The sequence below is a fragment of the Leptonychotes weddellii genome, chromosome 7 (assembly GCF_054177405.1).
Source record: "Leptonychotes weddellii isolate Sample4059 chromosome 7, ASM5417740v2, whole genome shotgun sequence".
NCBI lineage: Eukaryota > Metazoa > Chordata > Mammalia > Carnivora > Phocidae > Leptonychotes > Leptonychotes weddellii.
The window spans coordinates 46,718,670-46,744,518 of NC_138375.1; the positions used below are offsets into that span (position 1 = coordinate 46,718,670).

Consider the following 25,849-nt stretch of genomic DNA (forward strand, 5'->3'; position numbering starts at 1 on the left):
CAATAGAAAACTGAGGCAGTACTTTCATGCAGCCCTTACTGTGTAGGACAGATTATATCAATTCTGTTCCTGTGTTGGACTTCTTCCTGCTAAACGATGAGCTTTTTAAGGAACAGTCCTCAGACTAATTCATCTTTTTATTTTCTTATGCTAAGAGAGTGCCTGGGTTCAGTAAGTATTTCTTGGAGAAATAAATGATAGATGATATTCCCAATACTTAGAGTACATAATACTTTCAGTAGGTTTTCATAAGCATTTTTTAAAAAGTAATCTCCGCCCCCAACGTGGGGCTAGAACTCAGGATCCTGAGCTCAAGAGTCGCACGCTCTACAACTGAGCCAGGCAGGTGCCCCCACAAGCATTTTTATTTGATTGATATCCTATTAAAATACAGAGTGGGATTTATTTTTTATTAACTCTATTTTATAGATGAGGAAATTGAGACTCAGAGAGCTGAAACAACTTGCCCAAAGAAACAGAAGTTTACTGTGGTTTTGTTCTTTCCAGAACATTCCATACCTACAGCTCCAATGAGGCACATGAGGAAGAGGAGCCCAATGCAGAAGAAGATGTCTGTGTTCATGCGCCGCTCAATCTTGCTGCGTTTGTACCGTGGGCCACTGTTGTTCAGCATGGCTTTTGTCTCGTGGCCTTTGAGAGAAAATGAGGTAGTAAGTCTTTAGCATCTGTTTTCCTCTGGCCTGGATCATATCCTTAGCTCTTCTCACAGGAGCTTATGGTAGAAGAGAGGCTTCTTCCTTTAACCTAAATCTTTCATGCCTCAGGGAGACTGCTGAGAACAGCTGTAGAGGCCTCACACAATTTGTCACCATGTGTTTACTGAGCATCACCTCCACACCAGACACTGCGGTGCACACTGATAGAGCTACTAAGCACAGGTTGTACACTGCACAACTCAAGAAACACCCTTCATTCTGTAGTTGTTGTAGATTTATAGGTTTAACATGATAAATTTCTGCAAATGATAGTAAGCTGTCTGGAGGAGGGGCTTTTTTTTCTAATTTGCACAAAGGCACTGTTATGGGCTAATGGTAGGATACAAGGATGAGAGAGATGACTCACATTTTGGTGAAAATATTCAAGAAAGTAAATAAATAATTACAGTTAGTAATAAGTCCCATGAAATAAACAATGGGCTGATAAATAAGAGATGGTGGTAGAGAACATGGTCAGGGAAGGCTTCTCAGAGGAGGTGACATAAAAGGGACATCAAAAGGTAGAGAAAAGAGTTGGGAGAACATGGTTTTGGGCTTGGGGAACAGTATGTGCCAAGGCCCTGTGTCAGGACAGTGCCTGAGGCCAGTAGTTTTCATTCTTGTTTCTTTGCCTAAGGTGTTGGTGTTGCTTGTAAAAGAGTGGTAGGGGCCAAAGGCCTCCATCCCAGTATTAGCCTTGAGCCACTTTACACTTATCTTGGAGTTCTGCATAAAATTTTGTTCAAAGAGGACAACAAAATTTGAAAACTACCAATGTCATCCAGTCACTCTTGTTCCAGTTGGAGACCAGGGACCAAAGAGTAGAAGGGACCTGCCCAGAGGAAAGAGCCATACTGAGAGCCCAGGATTCTGATTCCTATTCTTTCTCCTTCTACCAATTCATGGTACCCAGGCCATACAGCTAAGAGCTGAGAGCCAAGCTGAGATTTTGTCTTTAGACAGAGCCTGTCCTTAGGGGCTGCTAAACTTAAACACCATGCTGTATTCCTCAGCAAATTAAAAAAAAAAAACCACATATTTGCTGTGCAAAATTAAAGAAAACCAATATATCAGCACCAGCAGTGAATGGCTTTAATTCTCTTTAGTTGGTTGCCTTGTGGATTTAAAGTGGCAACAAAACAGCAGGAGTGAGCAAACTCTGGGCTTATTAATCAGACTCAAGTTGCTGTAGTTGTGAGGGGGGTTTCCACAGCAATGAGCACAGACTGACTGCGTTCATCAGCACTGTGGCCTTCCCACCTGCTTCAGGCTCACCTCATGTCAGGGGTCCTCAGACCTCCCTCTTTTTCCACCTGCTCCTCACCTTCTGAGATGCCTCTGTTTTTGGTAAATGGTGGGCTCACAGGGAAGGCAGTATGGTGTGATGGTTGGAATTTGGTCTCTAGAGTCAGAGCTTATCTCTGTAGAGACTTGACATTGGGTTACAAGGAATTAATCTCAGGAGACAAATGACCTTGGGTGAATTAATCCCTTTGTACCTCAATTCCTCATCTGGAGAATGAGAGATAACAGTTGTGTATGTGCGTTTGGGGCAGGAGAGTGAATTAATATACACACAGTACTTAAATTACTTCCTTATACACGGTAGGGGCTCAAGAGATGTTTGCTGTGAGGAGCACACACCTTTATGTTGGATCTCTTCCTTCTGGGAGGCTCACTTTGGTCTTTTTGGGTCTTTGACTCTGAGGTGCTCCTATTTTGTTTATCCATATTATCAGAGAAGAGAATATGACTCTAGGTCAGTTGCTTCCAACCAGGGCTGATTTTACTCCCCAGGGGACATCTGGCAATGTGTTGAGAAATTTTGAGTTGTCACATCTTAATGGCATCTTGAGGTCAGGGATGCTGCTAAACATTCTACAGGCAGCCCCCAACCACAAAAAACAATCTAAAACAAAATATCAATAGTGCCAAGGTTGAGAACCCCTTGCTCTAGATAACTATACTAAAACAATCAGTACCATTTTTGTACACACTTTTTGAGACCTAATATGTGCCAGACACTGTGTTAAGCCCCTTTCACAGACAATCTCATTTGACCCTTATAACCCTACAAGGTGAGAACTATTAGTCCCCTTGTGTTGAAAGCTTAACCAACATACTCAGGAACATGTAGCCAGCCAGTAGATTTCACCCCCAGGCAACCTGACTCCTCAGAGTCATGATTCACTCTCTCCCAAATTTGTCCCCTCATTTATCATGCTCATCACTCACTCAGAAATTTGCTTCTGATCAGGCAGAGAAGCAAACTCCAAGCCCATGTGGGATTTTTTGGTGAGGTGGGGATTGCTTCAGAGTTTATCTTTAGTAGGTCTATCAGATGGCATTGAACTCCATTGCCAAAGACCCTTGGAAAGAGTCACCTGAACTGACGAATACAATCCCCCTCCACCAAGTTAGGGAAAGCTAGCTAGACCGGGACATTATTTTTTTAAAAATCTGTTTTTCTTTGACAGTTCCAGAAAGTGAATCTTCAGGTAGACTGATGTTTAAATGCTCTGCCATGTCCATCAAAAGTGGGGTTCTATGAATTCCCAAACAAATCAAATCAAAGAAAAATAACAAACAAGCAAAATATTTCAAGATGTCCTAGTGAGTGGGAGACACAGGAAAACATAATCTAGGGTCTTCCACTAAAGGTAGACACTCCAGGGAGACTGTGTTTTCTCTACAGAGGAAGAAGTCTGCAGTTGTTGATGTAACAGCTGAAATTTATTGAGCACCAACCGAGTGCTGGGCGCTAAGTACTGGATAGATAGCAGTCCCAAGACGGTCCTCTAAGACTTCAGATTCATTGTGAGAAGTGCTGCTTTTTTTTTTTTTTTCATCAGAAAGCAAAGTCAAAGTGGAAAGCAGAGTTAGAGCAAAATGAATAAATAATACACACATAACTGCAGAAGCAACAACTAAAACCCACTGAGTGCTCACTGTTAGACATAATTTGTTTCACGTGTTGGGTCATTTGATCCTCAGGAGTGCGCTATGAGGCTGAGCCAAATGTTCTTCCCATTTGCATAGATGAGGAAATGGAGGCACAATTTTCACAAAAAGGTGAGGATGAAGTTTGGTGAGATTATTCCTCAGGCTCAAGAAAGCACTCTTCATCCTGCCTTTGATTGGTGTCACAAAACCATCAGAGGTGAATGAGCACGAATCCCTCTTTTGTTCATATGACTGATGTTAGCTTGGAGTCTAAGTACATCTCTTGTGAACCAAGTAAGCTGCTGTGATTCTCACTTTGCTTAGCTAAGAAATAGGAAGTTTCTTGTACCCCTCAGAACTGTTGTGGATTCCCACTGACTGAAGGTGGATCTGGAGGGGCTGGGGGAGGGAGGATAAGGGGAAGGCACAACATAAGTCAGTCACCTGCATAGATGACGATGCCAACAGCCACCTCAGTGTTTCTGATGGTGCAGCCTCGAAGCAGAAGACTCTCACTGCCAAAGCCAGTCCTCGTCTGGTCAGGATGCTCCCTGGGGATGAAGAAATACCGGGAGTGGTTTGGTGGTCATTTCATGCTATCACTGGGTAGTGTCACAGAATTAGAAGTGATGAGTGGACACGATCCCTCTCCTCCCTCTTTATCAGAAGAGCAATGGGTCTTATTAACTCGGCATCTGGTCTCTGGGTTCAAGTACAACCTTCATTGCTCCAGGGAGGCTTGTGTGTGTGGGCTGGACCATTAAAGGGGAATTATCCATCCCTATGGAAATCATCATTTATGCACCTCAAGGTCAGAGCTCTGCTGAAAAAGCGTTGGCTTCAGTTTTCTCACTCAGAATGGTTTAGTGTGTGGGAACTGGCTTCTGGCCCTACAAAGGCGGTGCTGTGTTCCCTCAGGCAGCGTTCCCATGCTCACTCTCACCTGGTTGCTGGGACCAGACTGCAGAGTCTGACTGCGCAAGTCCGCCGAAGCCACCAGACAGTGCCCCCCTCACACTGTGGGATGACAAGGCTCCTCTTGTTGGGAATTACATCTCTCACTTGCCTCTCTCCTGTACCACCCTCCTCTTGCTCCGTCCCTCGTGAGATAAACAGACCTCACAGGAGGCGGACGGCAGCCCTCTGTGTCACACGTGGGAGGCAGCTCCTGAAAGCCGAGCGTTTTTTCCTTGTTCTAGCTCAGGGCATTGCAGTTTTCCACCTCACACCAGAAACTTCTGAGGCCAGCCAACACCAGTTATTACCTGGGGTCTGACCCTTACTCCATCCTGATAAGCTTCCTTTGGGATATTTGAGACATTTAAATTCAAATATAACTTCCCCAAAGCATTAGGGAGAACAAAAAGAATAACAATCTGAACCCTTAGGGCTTTTCTCTTTTTAGTTCTTCAATACTTCATTTTTCTAGGTCTGGTTATAATTGTTTTCCATTTACTGACTGAGTGAATCATCACGACAACTTTGGAAGATAGGTTATGTTACCATACCCACTTTATAGACTGGGAAACTGAGGCAAGTTCATAGAGCTAGTAAATGGCAGAATGGGGATTCGAGTCCACAAAGTCTGGCTCCAGAGTGCTATACTCCGCTCAATATGCCTTTTCATACCAATTATTCCTTACTGTGGTTATAAACTAAGTTTGCTTGTATCATTTTCTTTGATTCTTCATACTTCCGGGAAGTCAGAAGGGTGATTATCCTTCTCGTGAAAAAGACGAAGCCCAGAGAGGGTGAGGTTAGTGTCACTAACCCAGAGAGGAGAGTTTTCTAAGGCCGCACACCTAATACATGGGACATCCTAGGACTCGGAGACCCGGGCCACAGACAGCAGCTGTGTCATGCGGTTTTCACAACACTAGGCTTCCCAAAGTAATGCCTCATTAACTTGCAATGAATCAGAGTCCTTTCCATTTGTAATTCTTCTGACTCTAACAAGAAAATGTCTGACAGCTGACTTGGGATGAACCAAATGTTGGGCACAAGGGATGGCCTCTTTGCTGGGGCAGGTGGCAAATTCTACCTGAACAGATGCCTGCAACGAATCCTCCTCTTTGCTAGGAGCTCAGGCCCTTCTCTGCGTGTCTCCATCTGTGCTGTCTGTGCATTTTAAAATAATTTGTGCTTAAAAGCCACTATTTATCTCGTATTGTTCTCATCCTTTCCCCTCTCATACTGTTCCTCACAATACAGGCGTGAGAAAAATGTGGGTGGAGAGAAAGCACAGACATCTGCCTTCCAAGAAGACCACTTAAGCCTCATTCCAGACCCGACTGGTCGACAGGTCACCTTACCAAGCTGAGCTCTGTTCTGCACAACAATGCAACACGTACTGGGGCGCCAGTGGGAAGACCTGGATTCAAGTCCTGCTATTGGCTGGTACCTATTGTGTGCCTTTGGGTATATCTGAAAGTCTTAGATCATCCCTATCTGGAAAATGGGGATCATAATAGTCACTTCCCTGGGTGGTTGTACAGAGTGAAAGAGATGATGTTCCGTGCAAGTACTCTAGAAACTGTGAAAGCACTGTATGAGGGCATGTACTCTCATCGTTACCATCGCTCCTTTTTGGTCTGTCTTTGCATTAAGACCAGTAGTCTGATGTGGGAGCAGAATTACAGTCAAATTCCCAGGCCAAACTAAAGTTGAGGCATAAGAACAACACTGATGACTAGAGCACATCCACCATCGACCGTTTACTCTGTGCCATTGCTGTGCTGTGGGCTCTGCCTCTGATAAACTACCACATTCGTAGAACACACAAGTCCTATGATGTAGACCTTATAAGCTTTGTTTTACAGATATGACGACCAAGGCCCAGAGAGGTTAATGAATTTACTCAAAGTCACACAGCTTGTAAGTGATAAAACCTGATTTCAAACCCAAGTCTGTCAAACTCAGAAGTCCCTGTTCTTACCTGCAATGCAATACAAGCTCTTTTAGAACACTGACATCAGTGAAATCTTGCCTTTCCTGAATCAGAGTGTGGTCACGAGGGCGCCTGGGTGGCTCAGTCGGTTAGGCGACTGCCTTCTGCTCAGGTCATGATCCTGGAGTCCCTGGATCGAGTCCCGCATCGGGCTCCCTGCTCGGCGGGGAGTCTGCTTCTCCCTCTGACCCTCCCCCCTCTCATGTGCTTTCTCTCTCAAATAAATAAATAAAATCTTTAAAAAAAAAAAAAGGTTAAAAACAAAACAAAACAAAAACAAAAAAAAACAGAGTGTGGTCACGATTTTGATGTTATTTCACCAGAGGTTTAAAAAGAATTAGTAAATTTAAGCCTGCAAGATAATTAACTGCCGCTCTGGCGCCAAAAAAAAAAAAAAATAAATAAAATAAGAAAAGTTTCCCAATGTCATTAGATTTCTTTAGCATTTCTTTACATCCTCAAGACCCGGACACTTATCTCTTTGGCCGTTTCAAGAAAAGATGTGTTCTAGCTACAAGGGAAAATAGCTACCAGCAGCACAGGGGCATTAGATACTTACATATAACCTTTAAATTTGTTGAGGTGGTTGTTTGGTTTCTCACACACGATGGTGTTGCAGAAATGTTCGGGTTCGAACTGTACATCCTGTGAGGGAGAGAAACACCCGGAAGTCATTAAGTCAGAGGGATCTAGTTTTAATAGGATCACTAGGAGAGCCAATAACTGTTAGAACCATCACAACTAAGGCAATCCCTGCTTTGTCACATCGTGATAGTTCTAAAATGTTAGAAGAAAAGTGAAATCCTCATTAAGAAGGAGGAAGCAGATGCACTGAAAATGCGGGAAAGTTGGAGGCACGGCAGAGGGAGCCCCCTGCCTGGCCAACAGTTCTCTGGCAGGTCTGGGTTTGAGTTTCCAGACCAGCGCCATCCAACAGAACCTACAGCAACGATGGAAGTGTTCTAAGTCTGCATGTCCAATACGGAAGCTCCTCATCACCTGTGGCTATTGAAATGTGGAAGTATGGCCAAGAAACTGACTTTTAAATTTTATTTAATTTTATTTAAACTTAAATAGCTACATGTGGCAAGTGGCTACCACATTGGGCAGCACAGACATAATCAAAAAGAGGTTACAAATCACACAACCTAGAGATAATCAGAATATTCTTGTGTATATAATACTTGTAGGGTTTAAAAATATATATATAATTAAAAAATATATAAACACCTACATGTATGTATGGGTACATATACATTATGCATTTCAAAAAATGAGGTGGTGTTCATATAAATCGGAAATTTTTACATGTAAAATTTTTATGCATGAGTGAAACCTGTTTATTATAGAAACCTGTTATATGAATGCCACCATATTCATTTCACCATTTCACTATGGCACATTTATATCATCTCAATTTGTTTTTCTATTATGAACATGCTGTGGAAATTGTAGCTAATAAAACACAATAAACAGCATATATTGTATTCGTTTCTGCCAGATGCTGAGATGACAACTTCACATATATTATTTACTTTTAAGCTAACAATTATTCTATGAAGTAGAAATACTAATTATCCCCTCTTTAGGGATGGAAAAACCATGGCTCAGAAGGGTAGGCAGGCTACCCATGGCCGCCACAGGACTGGGATTTGAATCCAAGTGTGACTAGAGGGTCCCCTGTCCTTTACTTGAACAGCACGCTGCCCCCCAGCGAACATACCTGTAGCAAAGTACTTCAGACACATGCTTGACTTTTTCTCCATGATTTCTCTTTTGTTAGGTATCTAGGTGTATAAAATCTTACAGTCCAATGGGGGAGGGGCACAAATGGAGGTGGGGGAGATCTACCCACATGGGTTAATGCTCCTCTTACCTTTTGAGCCTCAGTCTCCCATCTGTAGAATGGGGCTAACTCCACTTTTCCTGTCTATCTCATTTGTGCCCCAGCGGACAGAATCCGTGTGGAAAGTTTTAGCAGATGTAACATGCTATGCAGTAGAAGGAAGGAATGCTAAAGGTGGGGTGAGAAATGGTTTCCTGGGTAGAGCTTTTGAATGGGGACTGAATTTATTGCTGAAAGTTTCAAGGTACAGCTGTTCAAAGGGGCAAATTGATTAGAAAAAATGATAGCATTCTGGCTTCGTATAAATATACTGTCCATTGGATCTGTGGGGGCGCCAACATAAATAAACTCTCCACTCACTTGAAATAAATTACCCATCCAGGAGTTTCTAAAAATATGGCCCTTTCCTCTCCAGGTATCGATTCTTTCAGGGACAAACACTTGCCGAGTCCTGAGATGATGACAAATCACATTGTAATTTGTCAGCTGCTTTCATGCCCCTGATTAAGCCGTGTGCTTCACTCTGATCCATATCACTCGGCTCATTGCAGGCTTTCTAAATCCAAACTCATTTCAGATATGAGTGGCAGCGGGTCTCAGAGCTAATGATCCTGCTGCAGCGAGTGCCGGGCGTCTGTTGAATCATACCCCGCAGATGCTGGCAATGTGAGGTTGGCCTCTCTTGTCCCTGCGCTGGGGCTTCCCAGTGACCTTCTTCCTCAAGTGTCCCTTGTTCTCATTTTCTTCTGGGCACTGGCCTTGGGTCCTCTGTCCATCTCCCTCTTTCCCTGAGGAGGTGAACTCACCCTTTCTAGCTACCTGTCCCCTGGGCTCCTTACTTCCCTCCCCAAAATGGGCTGTAAAGAGGGGCATGTGGGTCTTGCTATCTTCAAAGATAAGCTCTCAGGATTGCTTGCTTTGAAGGACTTACTGTAGCCACTCCAGGGAGCTGCTAGGAGAGCCCAAGGACAGGAGGGCATGGGGGGAACTGCCAAACTCTACAAGGTCCTTATTTTAGCCTCATTCAGGAGTTTCTGAGACCCTTCTGATTCATTACAGCACAGATTTTCATAGCTTGTGGACAAAGCCCACCTAAACATTTCTTTCTGACTCAGCCCTTTACCTAAGAAAGCCCCACTAATAAGCAAAAAGGCCTGGGGAGCCCTCAAGGTCCAGGAAAAGATAGCCCCTTCCCAGAGAGGAGTGTGTGTGTCTCTGCAGCTCTTCAGGCCAGACCCACCTCCCTAGAACACTTACTATGTGCCAGGCACCTGTCATTAAGTTCTCACAGTAACTGTAGGAGATTTTGACAGATGGGCAAATAGAGACTGAAGTAAAGCAATTGTCTCAGGGTTGGTAAGTAACCCCCATGACTGCGGTTCACATCATTGGAATCCAAAGCCAATTATCATCATCGTTGTTGCCATGGTCATCATTGTTACCGTCATCAATACATTTAATCCTCTCTGTCCTCCTGTTTTTTATTATTATTGCTTCAGCACTTACTGAATGCTTGTTATGTGCTAAGAACCAACTAAATATTTTATACATGCTATTTCCTTTAAATCACATAATAACTCTATCAGGCAAGGGACTATTATTATTTTTTAAAGATTTTATTTATTTGACAGAGGGCAAGAGAGCACAAGCAGGGGGAGCGGTAGAGGGAGAGGGAGAAGCAGGTTCCCCGCTGAGCAGGGAGCCCAATATGGGGCTCGATCCCAGGACCCTGGGATCATGACCTGAGCTGAAGGCAGAGGCTTAACTGACTGAGCCACCCAGGCTCCCTAGGCAGAGACTATTATTATCTCTATGCTACAAGTGAAGGAACTAAGGTTAAGGAGATCCCAAAGACCTACAGCTAGCAAAGTGAGAAGGTAGGATTTAACTGTGGGACTTCTGATGCCATACACTTTGCTCTCTTAAACAATGGTGTTATTTTGATGCACAAAGGAAAGATTTGTGTTTAAGATCTCCCCTTCGGAGGGGGGTGGAGGGATGAGGTAACTGAGGGATGGACATTAAGGAGGGCATGTAATGTAATGAGCACTGGGTATTATATAAGACTGATGAATCACAGACTTATACCTCTGAAACCAATAATACATTGTATGTTAATTAATTGAATTAAAATAATTAAAAAAAAGATCTCCCCTTGGCTCGATTTCCTTTCCTGTGTTCTTTTTCCACTTTCCATAATCTAAGTACCTGATATAATAAATAAATTTATATATGTGGAATTAAAAAACAAACCCCAAAAAACTGAGCTCATAAATACAGAGAATGGATTGGTGGTTGCCAGAGGTGGGGGTGGGTGGAATGGGTAAAGAGGGTCAAAAGGTACAAACTTCCAGTTAAAAAATAAGTAAGTCATGCAGTGCAATGTACAGCAAGATGACTATAGTTAATAATATTGCATTGTATATTTGAAAGTTGTTAAGAGAGAACTTAAAAGTTCTCATCACAAGAAAAAAAACTGTAACTGTGAGGTGATGGATGTTAACTAGACTTATTGTGATTTCACAATATATACAAATATCAAAACATTACGTTATATACCTAAAACTAATATAATGTTATAAGTCAATTATATCTTAGTAAAAAAATAAGCAAGCCCCAGTGCCTAGAAATCATCATTATTATCATTATCACGATCACCATCACCCTTCTTTTTTTTTTTTTTTAAAAGATTTATTTATTTATTTGAGAGAGAGAATGAGATAGAGAGAGAGCATGAGAGGGGGAGGGTCAGAGGGAGAAGCAGACTCCCCGCCAAGCAGGTAGCCCGATGCGGGACTCGATCCTGGGACTCCGGGATCATGACCTGAGCCGAAGGCAGTCGCTTAACCAACTGAGCCACCCAGGCGCCCTCACCATCACCCTTCTTAATGTGGGTCAAACAAGGAAGATAAAAAATCTAAACTACATCATATTGTCATGCTGAACTTTGATTTGCCTCCATTAAATGTTTTTATTTGATTGTTTCTAAAAGACTTTTATGTTTTATGAAAGGTGTTTCTTATAGTCACTGGCTCACTCTCATCCTTTTTTCTGGTACCTACATACACATCTAGTAGGTAGGCAGTCAAGGCATTTCTAGACCAGGGTATCCCAATTGTTTGGCACTATTGACATTTGGAGCTGGATAATTCTTTGATGTTTGGCAGCATTCCTGGCCTTCACCAACTTGATACTAGTAGCACCCTCTCTTTCTGCCAGATGTGATAACCAAAAATGTTTACAGACATTCCCAAATATTTCCTGGGGTAGAACTGAGAATTGCTCTAGGACCAAGTCCAGGCTAAGGAGATATAAAGTTGCCCAGATTGAGAACACACTCTATCCTATCTGTCCATCAGGAGAGGACATGATAGGATTTTTTTTTTCTTTTCTCTTTTTTTTTCCTCTTCAATTGGAAAAAAAAAAGGTTAGATTTTATGACTGGGGGTTCCTAATGACTTGAATGATGAGAAATCTGCATATATCACTCTGTCCTATATATACTATAGAAACTATTGTATAAGCATGGTGAGGTTTCCTTACAACATATGTACCATGCTAAGGTTAAAAATAAAAGGAGATTGATAATGAAAAGAAATGAATTCATTGCCTAAAATCTAGTAGAAAATATTTAGAAAATACCACAACTAATAAGCAATGCAATGTGTTATGTTTTCCAAGTGTATTTGCATTTTAAAGCAGGGTAACTTTGAAGGGTAAAGGTTAAGACACTACCTAGACTGGGACATTCTTTTGAGGATTTTACTATGTGTGTATGTGTGTGTGTATAAATATACATATACATATAAAATATATATATAAGTATATATATATATTTAATTTTTTTAAGCATTTAAGAAGTTTTTTTTTTGCCACCTCTATGAAGCCCACCCAAATCTCCGGAGACTGTTTCACCCCAACCAATGAGAATTTGTCCTTTTTACGTGCTTCCACACCACATTGCTTATGCCTCCATTAACACTTATGAATCTGTGTTTTCTCTATGCAACTGCCAGCTTCCTCTGGGGCATCTCCCGTAATGCCTTGTGGCACCACCAAGATTTGTTGAGAGAAGGTTAGTTCTGAAGAGGGTGATGTGAGGAACATATATATTGAAAGGTGACGGATGAGGAGATGAAGTAAGACCTCTCTGTAAAGACTGCCCAAAACAATTAGGAAAAGCCCCAGTGACAAATCTTAACTTTGATTCATGGGAATAAGACTGCTTCCTGTAAGGAAATTCTTTGGCTCAACTTAAAAAAAAAAAAAAAGTAGTCAAAGAACTAGATCCTAACATTCCAACATGGGCCAAACTAGTCTCCCATTCACTCATTCATTAATTCATTCAGTAAAATCCATTCATCAATCAAACATTTATTGAATATCCATAATATATGAGCCATGGGGGAAGTAAGAGAGAATCGGAAAGAAGGGAGAGGTTTTTGACACAAATCATTTATTGCAGTGATAAAACAACTCAAAATTCCCAGTTTAGCCCAATGGCAGTATCTGTAAAAGCAAAGGAAAGTGGGCCAAGTGCTAGGGTGTCATGACTCTCCGGGGTTAAGGCATCCTCACTGACTTATGGCCCAGAATCAACAAGCTGCATCCTCCGAGGGCCACCGGAAAGGCCAAGGTTTAGCAAAGAGGCTGAAATAGGTTCCAGTAACAAGAATGGGCCCTTTCCCCTGCACTGGCCTCAACTTTTACTTTTCTAGGCTCTATTTTCCACTATTCTTCATAAATGAAGTTCAAGTTGATTAATAAATGTGATTACATAAATGTATGAATGATGATTTGAAATTGTTTGTAGTGGGCAGTTCTCTTCTGGCTACCTACCTTCCAGTCTAATCCCTTTTCATTAACAACCCTTTGACTTCCTTTTGGGCTACGACCTCTCCTCCGTGGTTTGTAATCTTGATGGGACTCTAGGTTCAAGATGCCCTGCCCACTAGACTCTCCCACTGTGGGACTTTGACTTGAGTGGAATGACTCAAGGAAGAAAAAACAAATAGATCATTAAGTAATTGTTGCTCCCAGTACTCGGCCACTGCACTGAGGCTTCCTGGTTCTTGTTTCTGAGCCTGGGTTTTCAGCTTTCCTTTGATTCTGTGAGCCATGCTGTGTGCTTCTTCCCCTCCACCCCACCTGCCCCTGCATTTTTGCAAGGATACTATTTTGCTTAAGTTAGCCAGAATCATTTCTGCTTCTTGCAAATAAAGAAGTCTAATCAAAACAGTGACCTATTCAGTCCTATGGGTATATCTTGGCCTTTAAAAGAATAATGATTTTTATTTATTTGGTACAATTTCAATTCACAAAATGCTGTCCCTTATTGATCTGATTTTATTCAATCTTCCCAGCTCTCTTGTGAAGTGTTGAGGACAAGTTGGCCCCATTTTATTGGAGAGAAAATTGAGTGTTGCTTGTACTAAGTAGCTTGCCCAAGATTACACAGCTCATGAGCACCCAAGTTTGTCTGATTCTAAAGGTTATACATGTTCTTTGGTTGGCATAAGCATTTAATGCTGTCAGCCCACAGGAAAAAACCCTCTCAGCCTTTTTCATTCTTTCTTTGCTGGTTTTCCATATTGATAACTCTCTTAAACTTTTATTGCCAAGCTCAAGGGTTAGACCTCTTAAAGACCCCTGTGTCCACCACAGACCATAGCAATCTGTCCTTCCTTGGGACAGACAATTCTTAATATCCATGCCATTCACTTGGAACTTGTTATATCTTATGCTTATAATTGCTAAATACCAAGTTGTTTCTATAAGCCAATTGGTAGATTAGACATTGCCAATTGTCTATAAATCCCTATATGCAGCAAGATGCTGTCCATAGACAGCATAAAAATAAGTCTCATACATGGTTTTCTAATTTCTTTCTTTTTTTAAAAGAAGATTTTATTTATTTGAGAAAGAGAGAGAGAGCACAAAAAGGGGGAGGGGCAGAAGGAGAGGGAGAAGCAGATTCCCACTGAGCTAGAAGCGTGATGCAGGGCTTGATCCCAGGACCCTGGGATCATAACCTGAGCCAAAAGCAGAGGCCTAACCCACTGAGCCACCCAGGTGCCCCAATTTTCTAATTTCTTTAGGAATTCTTGAGATCAGTAAATTACAAATCTAAATTCATAGTACCTTTTTGTTTTATTTTCTTAAATAATGGACACCGACAGGACAATTGCTTTCAGTTGAGAGGGCTTGGGAGGGGTAAGGTTATCAAAGATTTTTGGTAGTCACAAAGGGTTTTTAAATCAAAAAAAAAAAAAAAAAGGTACCCATAGTCTTAAGTTCTTAGAGGACAGAAGTACATTTTAGATCACCTTGAAACCCCTCCATAGCTATTACAAAATATTCAAGAAAGATTCTGCTAATTGAAGAGAGAAATCAGCTAAACTCTTTCCTTAAGCACAGAATGTACTTATTTACTGAGTTTTTACTTTGAGCCTGTGAAAAAGAAGAGTTGAACCATGGATTGGCAAGCTTCTGTGCAGCTCTCGCTCTGTTTCTACATGACCCTCAGGCTAGATGACTAGAAAAACCAGCCCATACCAGGGAGAGGATGACAAAGCAGAACTAGCTCATTCGCGGTGTTCATGTAGGCGGAGCAAGGTTTCAGGATACACAGACCACACCCCCCGGGTGGCTACACAGGAGATACACTGCACGCAACCTTAGGAGGATACTATTTAAAGTTTTGCCTTTTTTTTTAAAGCTTATTAGTTTGGATAATGCCAGAATCAAATGTTCTTCACGCCCTAGCTGCTGAGCCAGGTGACTAAGGTTTCCTTCCTGGCATACGAACTAAACCACCCTCTGATTTCTGAGAATTCCATCTGAAAACTAATGACAGTTACCAGCATTCAATAACCTTCCTGCTCCCGGTCAATCGGAGTTCTTTTCAAGATAAGCAGCAACAGAGTGACTGGCAGCTACTTTCCTTTCTGACTCTGGGTGAGGAGATGGGTCTGCATATGCAATCACCCTGGGTCTCCCTGCCTGCCCAAGAGATTCCCACTAAAACACACAGATTGGGCTGCAGGGCTGTAGGAAGGAGACTCTATCTAAGGATTCCTTACAGTCTTGTGTGGGCTTTATTCAAGTGGACAGATATCTGATTCTTATTCAGGGCTAAGACTAAATTTAATCTTGAAGCTGTGCCATGACATTTTCTAACCTCTAAGGCAGGGATTTGGCATGCCGAGCAAATACTGGAAAAAGAATGACTTCTGTCATTCTTAGAAGGAACCAATTACTAATTATTGGTGGGATTTCTTGTTAATAATTGTCTTTGTGATTCCCTGTTAGAGTCTGTAGTCACAGCCTGCAGCTCTCCTGTTTAAACCTGAACCCCCAGTGCACACTACAGCACCTGACCCAGAGGACATATTCAGTCCATATTTGGTGAATGAACAAGCGACTGCATGAGGGAGGCCTGAAATACACATAGCTGTCAGCAAATGGGCAGTGGTGCCTTCACAGACTGTTGCACAGACAGACCTTTTCTGCATACATTTTTCTGGCTATGGATTACTGAGACAAAAGAAAATGACATGAGAGCCAATGTTTTGTACCTTATGTTTTTGGCAAAAGAAGTCACAGAGAAGAGAGTATGAATTCCAATTTGAGAAACTTTTTATTCAGTTGTTCACAAAAGATAAGATCGTTATGTGTCACCCCTGATAAACAACAACAAAATGACCTAGCACAGTATCTGGCAATAACTGGACCTTATCAGATATTGGTTGGATAAGTGAGTTTATTGAATGAACTATGGTGAGTTAGGCACAGTGGTTGAGAGTGACAAAAGTGGTTTATGGGAGCACAGAGGAAGGAGTGATTCACTCTGGGCACACTGCAGAGGATGTTGTGTAGGCAGAGATGGGGCAGATAGATAAGGTAGGTGCATATAGCCCTGATGCATTATATATATATATATATATTATATATATCAGACATTTATTGCTGAGGTGCTCAGAACTCTCCTGCTCCATAGGCCAATTTCAACCATAAAGTCGAAGTAGAGGATGCCAATCTCAGAATCCTTTCCCTCTGGCCAGAGTTAATTGGTCTAAGGGTGGGTGCACAATACCAGCCTGGTCAATCAGTCTGTCCTTGGGATGCCTTTCAATCTAGACATCAGGAAAGGTTCCCAGTCCTTCTCTGGAGGTGAAGCTGTGAGTGCAGGTCTATTTGTGAGAGATGAAAGCCAAACATGGACAGAAACCCAGAACAAGAAATGAGGATTGCACTGATGGATTCTAAATTTCTGGTTGACACTACCCCAAGGCCCAATTCACCTTATTTTCTTTCAATAAATTCTCTTTCTGTCTAAGCTACTTTGAATCAGAGTTTGGTCACAGGCATCGAAAAGTCTTGCCTAATCCTTATACTAGATTGGTATGGTTCTCCTTTGAGATATCATATATTTCCCACACTGGCCTGAAATACTCCCAATTATCCCCGGTGGTTATGACTGTGAAGGCCACTATTCAACTGTAAATATGTTACCGTGGTGTATGGAGAAAGTGGGAAGGAGGAAAAGTTTAAGCTATCATCTATTAACAATTTGCATGATTATATCTTTCACATAACCTAGCAGAGCTTCCTCATAAGGCCCTGAAGGGACAAAAATAGAAAAAGACTTTTTAATAGAAGTTTCCAAATACTGCTAAACACTGGGAAGGGGAGGGGATCTCCCATTTTTCTGTGTGTGTGGGCGCGTGCGTGTGTGTGTGTGTGTGCGCTGATGCTCTAGAACAACTCTGGAGGAGAGAGGGTCACCAAAAAGAGGTCAGAGGGCTATTAAAAATAAAAGTAAGTTTTTTGTAGGGTTATTTCCCTCATAGTCTGATTATTATTATTGCAAATAATTATAACCAAAACTTGTATAGTTGCAGTATTTTCATATTTGTGAAAATTGTACTTATTTGAGAAATAAAATATACATGTAAGAGGATCTAAGAATCACTTCAGCAATGGGAAAAATAATCATGTACATCCGAACTGAGTTCCAATTTTGGCGTAACACTGCATTAGTAGGGTAATCTTTGACAAGATTTAATCTTCCTGAAATTGTTTCCTCATCTTGAAAATGTTACGAATTCCTACCTTTTTTACTTCCAAGGATTGCTGTGAGTGTCAAATATCAAAGGGGGTTGTGTAGTGCAGTGGCTAAGGACTTTGCCTAATGTGAGAGAAGGGTTTACATATTTCATATTGATGAGGTTGTGTAAAGACCTCTGGTCCTGAATTTCAAGTATCAGCATAAATCTTGATGTATTTAATCTTTAAAAAGTCCTAGTTGTGTCCATTTAAATGGCACAGAGATAATGATCAATCCAATAGCTATATGTACCTCCAACATGTACTTACTGTGATTTCTAAACTCTATTTTCCATTGAAAGGGACTAGATCTATTGAAGACTACGTGGGTCATGAAAAAGAGCTCAGGAGCCAATTCGAAGAAGGTCCCACTAGCTATAGTTGGGGCAATCAATAAAGATAACAACTGCACTGATTTGACACACATCAAATCTGTTTAAATCCATCAGCGCATATTGACACTAAATAACACAAACTCACCGGTCACCTTTGCAGGATGGGAGGGAATCAATTCATGCAACAGTGACATACACACTCCCAAACACAAACCTAACCTGAATCAGATTTAGGCATGAGCTCTAACTGCCAATTTATAGAAATATAATGAATAGGAAAACATGTTTAAATGACACAACTGGGAGACAATGCGAACAGCAAAATCCAGACTGTAGGAAATTTTACAGACAAACAACCTGATTTATTCAGCAACAAAAACTAAATATACAAGAAAAACAAAAAAAGAAAGCTGAATAGGGAACCTCTAGAGTAAAGGAGAGTTAAGAAACTTATCTAGGTCTTTAGACTTACTTGGATTCTTATTCAAACAAACTGGAAAATATTGAACACTGACTTCAAAGCTGACATCAAGAAATTAATGCTAATATTTTTAAGAATGACAATGGTATAATTGCATGTTTTAAAAATCCTATCCTTGAGAGATAGATATTAAAATATCTACAGGTAAAATGTTGCAATATTGAAGTTTACCTCAAAATAATTTGCAGAATAAAGAGGGTGAGGCTATAGATAAAACAAGATTGGCTATGAGTTGATTGTTGAAATTGAGTGATGGACACATTAAAAATTCATATTATTCTCCCTACATTTGAATATACTTGAAAATTTCCATAATAAAACATTAAAATAAAATAATTCTGCCTGAGTTTAAATCCAAGCTCAGTCCACTGCTAGCAGGGTTACTTAACTGTTCTTGCCTCATTTGTCAAATGGGGATAATCAAAGTGCCTACCTCGCAGCATTATTTATGGAGAGTAGAAAGAGATAATAGGTATAAAACACTTAGGAGAGCTGCCCATGGCACACAGTATATGTTCAATCAACTTATCTAATGATATTACTTATTATCATTATATATCATGATGTAGATTTTATATTGAAGGGATGCTAGAAAAATATGATCTCTGCTCAACATTTAAGCAGTGGTCAATAGTTAGAAAGACTATCATTCTTAAGGGAAACTTGGAACAGCCTACCAGGGGCAGGTCTCATTACAAAATCCACCAGGAAAGGGGATTTTTCTCTGGTTCTCAGGGCAGGCAGGGTTGAGAGGACAGCAACCTTTTGCTTCTTTCTAAGTATGTCATCACTGAACTGGGAGGGTGATAAAGGACTCCCTACCCTCCCTCAAGTCTCTTGGCAAAGTGCTCTGCTGCCTAAATATGTTAAAGTCAGTGCACACATTCACTGTAGAAGATCCGAGCTACCATGATTCTTCCTAACTGAGAAAATGGCTTAAAATCCCTAACCATTATGGAAGGCAAGCTAGTTAAACGGGAGAGTCAATTAAAAATCTTTAATTTGGGCAATAAACAGATAAGCACAATTATTATATTAGTCAATTATGCCCTAGGCCAGTGCTTTCAAACTTCTCTTGTGCATGGCAGTCACCTGGGGATCTTGTTAAACTGCAGATTCCAGTTGAGTTTATGGCAGGTCCTGAAATTCTGCATGTCTAACAAGCTCCCAACTGACAATGAAGAGGCTAGTCCATGTATCATACTTGCCATAGTAAGCACTTGGTTGGCACTGGGAAATGATCTGACACATGTTTTAGTAGGACTTAGGATTCGGTGATTTGGATAATAGATAGCCAGGAAAATGTTTCATTTGAAATATTAATTGGAAGAATTCATTTCTGATTCTTTGGCTTTGGTATTTTCCATTTACCAAAATAAATGGCACATACTCCTTTTCAGGTATTAAATACCTACTACCCATCTTGGAAATCCTTTTGAGAAGAGATTTTGGGTATCAGAATGTCATCAAAGAGAAAATGGTACAATTCAATTCTCTACTAAAGTCCTCTGACCTGCTCAGCAGACCTTAGCATAATTCTAAGTTTGGATTCCTTCCCCTTCCTCAGCAATGGGATGTGGGAATAAATATTTCAAGAACAGGTCAATAATTTTGTGAATTCAAAGATCACCCAGCATGATAAAAGTCTAAGTTGAAAAAGAAAGTTGGCTTCGTCCAAGTTGAATTCTAAGAAAAGGATTTTGAAAGCAACTCTTTGGCAACCTTGAGAATGATGTGCCTTGTCATAGGAGAAAGATATTTTTGAGAAGCTCTTTTATATTTATAGTTTCATTTGAACCTACATGGGAAAGGGGAGGATGAATTGCCTAGGTCCTTCTCTGTTACTGCTCAGCTACTGTGATCATGTATGCTCAACAATCCAGGTTAATTTTGCCCCCAAAATTTTCATAGGAACGCTAAAATTATTGTGCTGAAGAATAGTTCTGAAAACGCAGGGTTAAAGAAAGTTTAAAAGGTCTGTTGACTGCAGATCTTCTTAGAGACCTTACTATGTTGATGTACATTGGACCTCTAAGAGGGGTCCACAGGACACAGGTTTCCCAATCAGATTTGACCATGATCCTTGTTTTCTAAGAACTATCTCTTGAAATAAGCATTTGGCACACTCTGCCTTGAGAAATGCTGATCTAGGAGAGCGGGGACGAAGTTTGTCTTATTGACTCTGAATGAACAGAATATACTAATCTCTTGTCATCGGCAAGATGGTAAAAATGGGTGTGGGTGTACAGATGGGGTAGGAAGTTTCTAGAAATCTGTTAGTAAAAACCCTTTTGGCAAGGTGAAGGTCTTATAGTCACTAGGGGTTATAGGGAAAACTAAGAAATGCCATTTATACTTATTATTTAAGATATCAGATTTCCAAACAAACCATATCTGTAGGTGCTCAAAACCTTCTCTGAGACAATGGTAAAATCTGCTCCTTCTATTCCTCAGAGTTTTTATCTGTAAAATGAGGATAGTAATATCCTCCTCATAGGGTGGTTTCAAGGACTAAAAGAGACAATGTATGCAAAATCACTGGCACACGGAGATGGTAGATTTGTTCTTATTATTAAAAGTGTTTTTTGTAAGCGCTTGAGGTGACACCTTCCCTTTGCTGTACAGGTCTTCAATAAGGTGGTAGGTGGTAGGTAGGTTCACGTCAAGATCATAAGGGGGAACATTTAAAAAATATGCATGCCCGACCCCTACTCAGTCCTAGTGAGCCATAATTTAGTGAGAATGGGGAAGAACGCATGTATGTTTTTAAAAGTTTCTCCCTGTAGTGATGATGGTACATCTTGAACACCAGTAATATATTTGGAGCAAATTCCTAAATTGTGATTCTACATCTCCTGAAGTAGTTCTGGAGTATGTTCCTTGGAATAAAAGGTCTCTGTGGTTAAATGTTTAGAGATGCTACATATTGGTCCCCGTCCCCTCTCCTCCTTGGGGCTTATTAAAGTACCTGAGACGTCTGGCAGTACTATTTGAAATATATGAAAATTTGCAACCTATTTTCTGCTTTTTGATTTTGCAACCTTTTTCCTGCAACTCTCATCAACGTCTGTCCAACACATTTGAGAAATGTTATAGTAAAGAGTTAGAAGAGAATTCTACCTATATTCAGAGATCTTTTTGCGCTGACATAAGGGAGAAGCAAGGTAGCAAAGAGCAGCCTAAATTCCTTCTTCTCAGGGAGCTGGCTAAGCCTACTTTTAAATTTTTTAAACTTTATTTATTTATTTAAAATATTTTATTTATTTATTTGAGAGAGACAGAGAGAGCAGGAATGGAGAGAGGGAGAAACAGACTCCCTGCTGAACAGCGAGCCTGATGTGGGGCTCGATCCCAGGACCCTGAGATCATGACCTGAGCAGAAGGCAGACGCTTAACCGACTTAGCCACCCAGGTGCCCCTGGCTAAACCTACTTTTATTCTTCCTGCCACATGCTACTTATATGTGGAAAGAATATTGAAAATGATAAATGTGTGCATTCAGGTAAGCATCTCTGGGTAAACTCTGGGTAATAGTCAAAGGGCCAGGGAGATGAGCTACTATGAACCTTAGGAGCTGAGACTTTTCACAAACCTGGCTTTGAATCCTGGTTCCAACACTTTCTGGCTCAGTGATCTTGGACAAGTTACTTAACCTCTCTATGCTTCTTTTCCTTATGTGTATAATGGGGACAATAATAGCCCTGTCTTATTGGGGGTTTGTAAGGATAAATGAGATAATCATGCAAAGCTCTGGGTAAGGACTTCATAAAAGTGCATCATTATTATAACTATTATTATAAAAATGGAAAAACACACTTAAGCAAAGTAAGGGGGAGAATGAAGGAACAGAATAGAGAACACTAAAAACCTTGAAGCTCAAATAAATCTTCTTCCCTTCACAAATGAACATTTTTTTCTTTTTTTTTTTTGTAAGTCATTATGCCAAGTAACCTGTGAGATTTCAGGGTTAGAGTTTGAGAGAACTTATTAAATTGGCTGGTCTACTGTACTGGAGTGTGAATGACCCTTTCATCTTGCTCTTCTTTCCAGTCAAATCCCCAACTATCTGACTAATTAACAGACAAGAAACAGTTTGGGAGCTGTTGCTAAAGACCAAAAGAGAAGTGGCTGGTTGAAACTCAACAACGCTGTGCTCTGCCACTGGAGAGAGAGTAAAGAGGACTCAGAACAGTGTTGAGGATGTTGGGGAGGGACTGCTGAGGGGGAGGTTTGTAAGCATTGTAAGAAAATACAAGTTTCAATGCTCCCAGAGTTTGTAAGAAAAAAAAAAAAAGAAAAAGAAGTAGAATAGAAATCTCAGAGCACTTTGCATGTAGCATGGCTGAGGTGACAATCCTGTATCTCACACACACACACATCCACATGTGGATGTGTGTGTGTGTGTGTGTGTGTGAATCATGTGTATTTCTTATTGTGAATTATGGTTAAAGAAACTTAAAAGCCTCTGATCTAGACGGCAGGCCACAGGGCCCTGAGCCAAGAAATAGATTGTTGTACATCTAGAATGGCTTTGTGAACTTTCCCCCCGATCCTGCCCTGCTTTTTTGTAAACTCTAGGGTGATTTGGTGAATGTGGTAAGGACAAGCAAAGGAGAGAAAACTCAGACACCACACACCAGTGCAGTGACTGACTCAGGTGGAGCCTGGAGACCAATGGAAAGACTGAAGCTGCAAAATAACAAGACAAAGCAGATGGCAGCAAAGTGGTCATGGTGGTTTCCATGCCCAGGGTAGTAAGTACAGCTGAGGTAGCAGTAATAGTCCATTTATTGTGGGCCTACTATGCACCAAAACCCCTATATTTTGTTCCTTACTTTCTTTATCTCCTTTGAATCTCACAGCAGAACCAGGGGAGAACTACGTAGAGATGAGAGAACAGGCTTCTGAGGACTGAGTCAACCATACCAAAGAGATTTTTCAAGAACTATTCATCCGGTGCCTGGAGAGAGGCAAAGTGAGGTATAACAAGTTGTCTTCTCTCAAGAAGTTTCAATCTAGATAACTGAACTCTAGCTTACAAGAATCTCTGAGGAATGAAGCACTTGCCTTCTTTCCTCTAAATCCCTGACTCATCTAATTTCTCTCCTGCCAAAGGCTGGCAGAGTGAAGAAACTGATAGATTTTTTATTCTTTTCCACGGATGGAAGAAGGAAGGGAAAAATGAAGGGGTGAAATCAGAGGAGGAGATGAACCATGAGAGACTATGGATGCCAGGAAACAAATTGAGGGTTTTAGACGGGAGAGGGGTGGGGGGATGGGGTGGCCCAGTGATGGGTATTAAGGAGGGCACGTACTGCATGGAGCACTGAATGTTATACACAAACAATGAGTCATGGAACACTACATCAAAAACTAATGATGTAATGTATGGTGACTAACTTAATAAAAAATAAAAAAAATAAAAACCAACACCTTCAAGGGGAATTTTAATCGAAAATTTCAAATTTTCACCCCCCGTTTCAATTTATCAACACATATTGCCTCTGAACACCACTGACATTTACTGCCAGCTATTTACTGGTCTCTTACTATGTGTCTACCTTCATGCTAAATAATTCCTATACATGTCCTTTAGTCTTCAGAATCACCCTAATGGAGAAGGTATTATTTTTGTACCCATTTTCCAGATGAGGGAATAAAGATGTGAGAGAGTAGTAACTTGCCTAAGGTAAGAATATTACTAAATGGTGGGGTTGGGCTTTGAGTTCAGTTCTGTCAGCTTCCAGAGCCTGGGCTCTTAACCACCAAACAGTAATGACTTCCCTATGATGTCCACAGTACCATACATGTAAGTGTGGGGGTTAACTAAAACTGTTGATGATCATTCCCTGTTTCTCTAGGAGGGAAGGTAAGATGTACACAAGTGGAAAAACAGTTAACAGTACCTTCCTGTAGCTTATGCTCTCGTCAAAGTAGTACTGGAGAAGATTCAGGGAGAGAGAGGAGCTGGGCAGGATGGGCAGGGACTGCATAAGCACGGAAAAGTGGGTTAGTCCCAAGGGTAACTGAACAGATATTAGATTCCTTGGTTTAGACCAAAGACCACAGTTTCCTTAATAGAGTGGGCTCCCATTTAGGCATTCTGAGGCTTTCAGCAAGTTATTTAACTTTCCTACGGCTGTTTCCCCATCTTTGATAAGGGGATAATACCCATTAGGAGGCTTGCTGGGAAGATTAAGTATACCTAAGTGCTTGGGAAAAGGAGGCATCCCCTACTCTCTCCTCCAGCTACCAGATTAAGTTCAATTTTCCAGTAGAGTTGGCTTGCTTCCCTTTGACCTTACTTTTGAAGATCTTAGAAAGAGCCTTACCTGCTCTGAGAAGCCCTTCACAACACGTCTTTGTTTGAGGTTTGTCTCTCCATCCAGGTTGGCAGTTTCCAGGTGGCAGATCCCGCTGGGGTCTGAGGAGAAGAGGAGGAGTATGTCTGCTGGGATGATCTCGTTGCATTTCATTTGGATGAAGTCTCCCACACGCACATCCTTCCAGCACTTCTGCATGTAGCTCCGCTCTTTTCTTGGGTGGGAGAACAACAGTGAATTTTAAAGTTCTCTAGAAAATTAATAAGTGAATGGAGGAAGGTCCCACCTGTGCCTAAATATCCCCCAAGCAACTTGTCACAAGATTGTTTGGTATTCTACCTTGCCTCGAATGACCACCATCATAACTTTCTGGAAAAGCTTAGCATGGCCTATAGAATCCCACTAGTAGAAGATCTGTCCTCATGATCATTTAGAGTTTTGATTGACTGTTGGCTGTAGACTAGGTACTGTGCTCAGCCTTGCTTCCTAGCAGAAGAAAAAAAATTAAAGAAGAAGGTGACTACATAGTCATATTACTATAGTACTCTTAATATATATCATTTTCCAGAGTAGCCAGTTATCACTGTAGAAGGCAGGGTTGCAAGGAAAGATTGTTTAGGAAAGATTGTTTCTGATTAGGAGAGGAAAGTGGCAGTAGGAAAGTGAGGATAAAAACCATTGTGTAGGAAGATCTGGGGTGGTGCTGAAATGGAAAACTCTGGGCAGTCAGGGAATTAGAAAGACAGCACCAGGAAGTCAAACTCAGATATAACAGTGCAGCAATAATCACAAATGTAGCATTTCTACTGTGCCAAGCACTAGGGATAGTTAATACTTTATTTATTTGCATAATAGCCCACTGGAATGGATAATGTTAGACCCAGTTCACAGATGAGGAAATTGAGGGTCCAAGAAAAATTTCCCAGGGTCTTATAAAAACATCTGAAACCTGAGCCCAGAGCCAACTTGACACCCAACCCCACAATTTTCACTGCTTGGAGATCCTACCTTCTCAAAAGTATTCCCCTCTCTCCTCAGGCCGCAGGTGTATGGCAGCCTCAGCTTTTGCACCACCAGCAAAAGGACTCCCTACTACCCAAGTCAAGACATTCCATTTCAAGCTCTCATCTTAGAAATTCTTCCTTCTACT

General features: G+C 41.1%; 1 protein-coding gene across 1 annotated transcript in view; it reads right to left on the reverse strand.

Annotated features, from left to right (window-relative positions):
* The window catches only part of ATP10B (ATPase phospholipid transporting 10B (putative)), a 258,651-nt gene that overhangs the window by 66,085 nt on the left and 166,717 nt on the right, over positions 1–25,849 (reverse strand). The window contains exons 6-9 of the mRNA XM_081825802.1: positions 24,709–24,913; positions 7,166–7,251; positions 4,104–4,210; positions 520–651 (exon numbers count right to left, since the gene is read on the reverse strand). Of these exons, the coding sequence (XP_081681928.1) occupies positions 520–651; positions 4,104–4,210; positions 7,166–7,251; positions 24,709–24,913 (530 nt within the window). The remainder of the gene's footprint in view (positions 1–519; positions 652–4,103; positions 4,211–7,165; positions 7,252–24,708; positions 24,914–25,849) is intronic.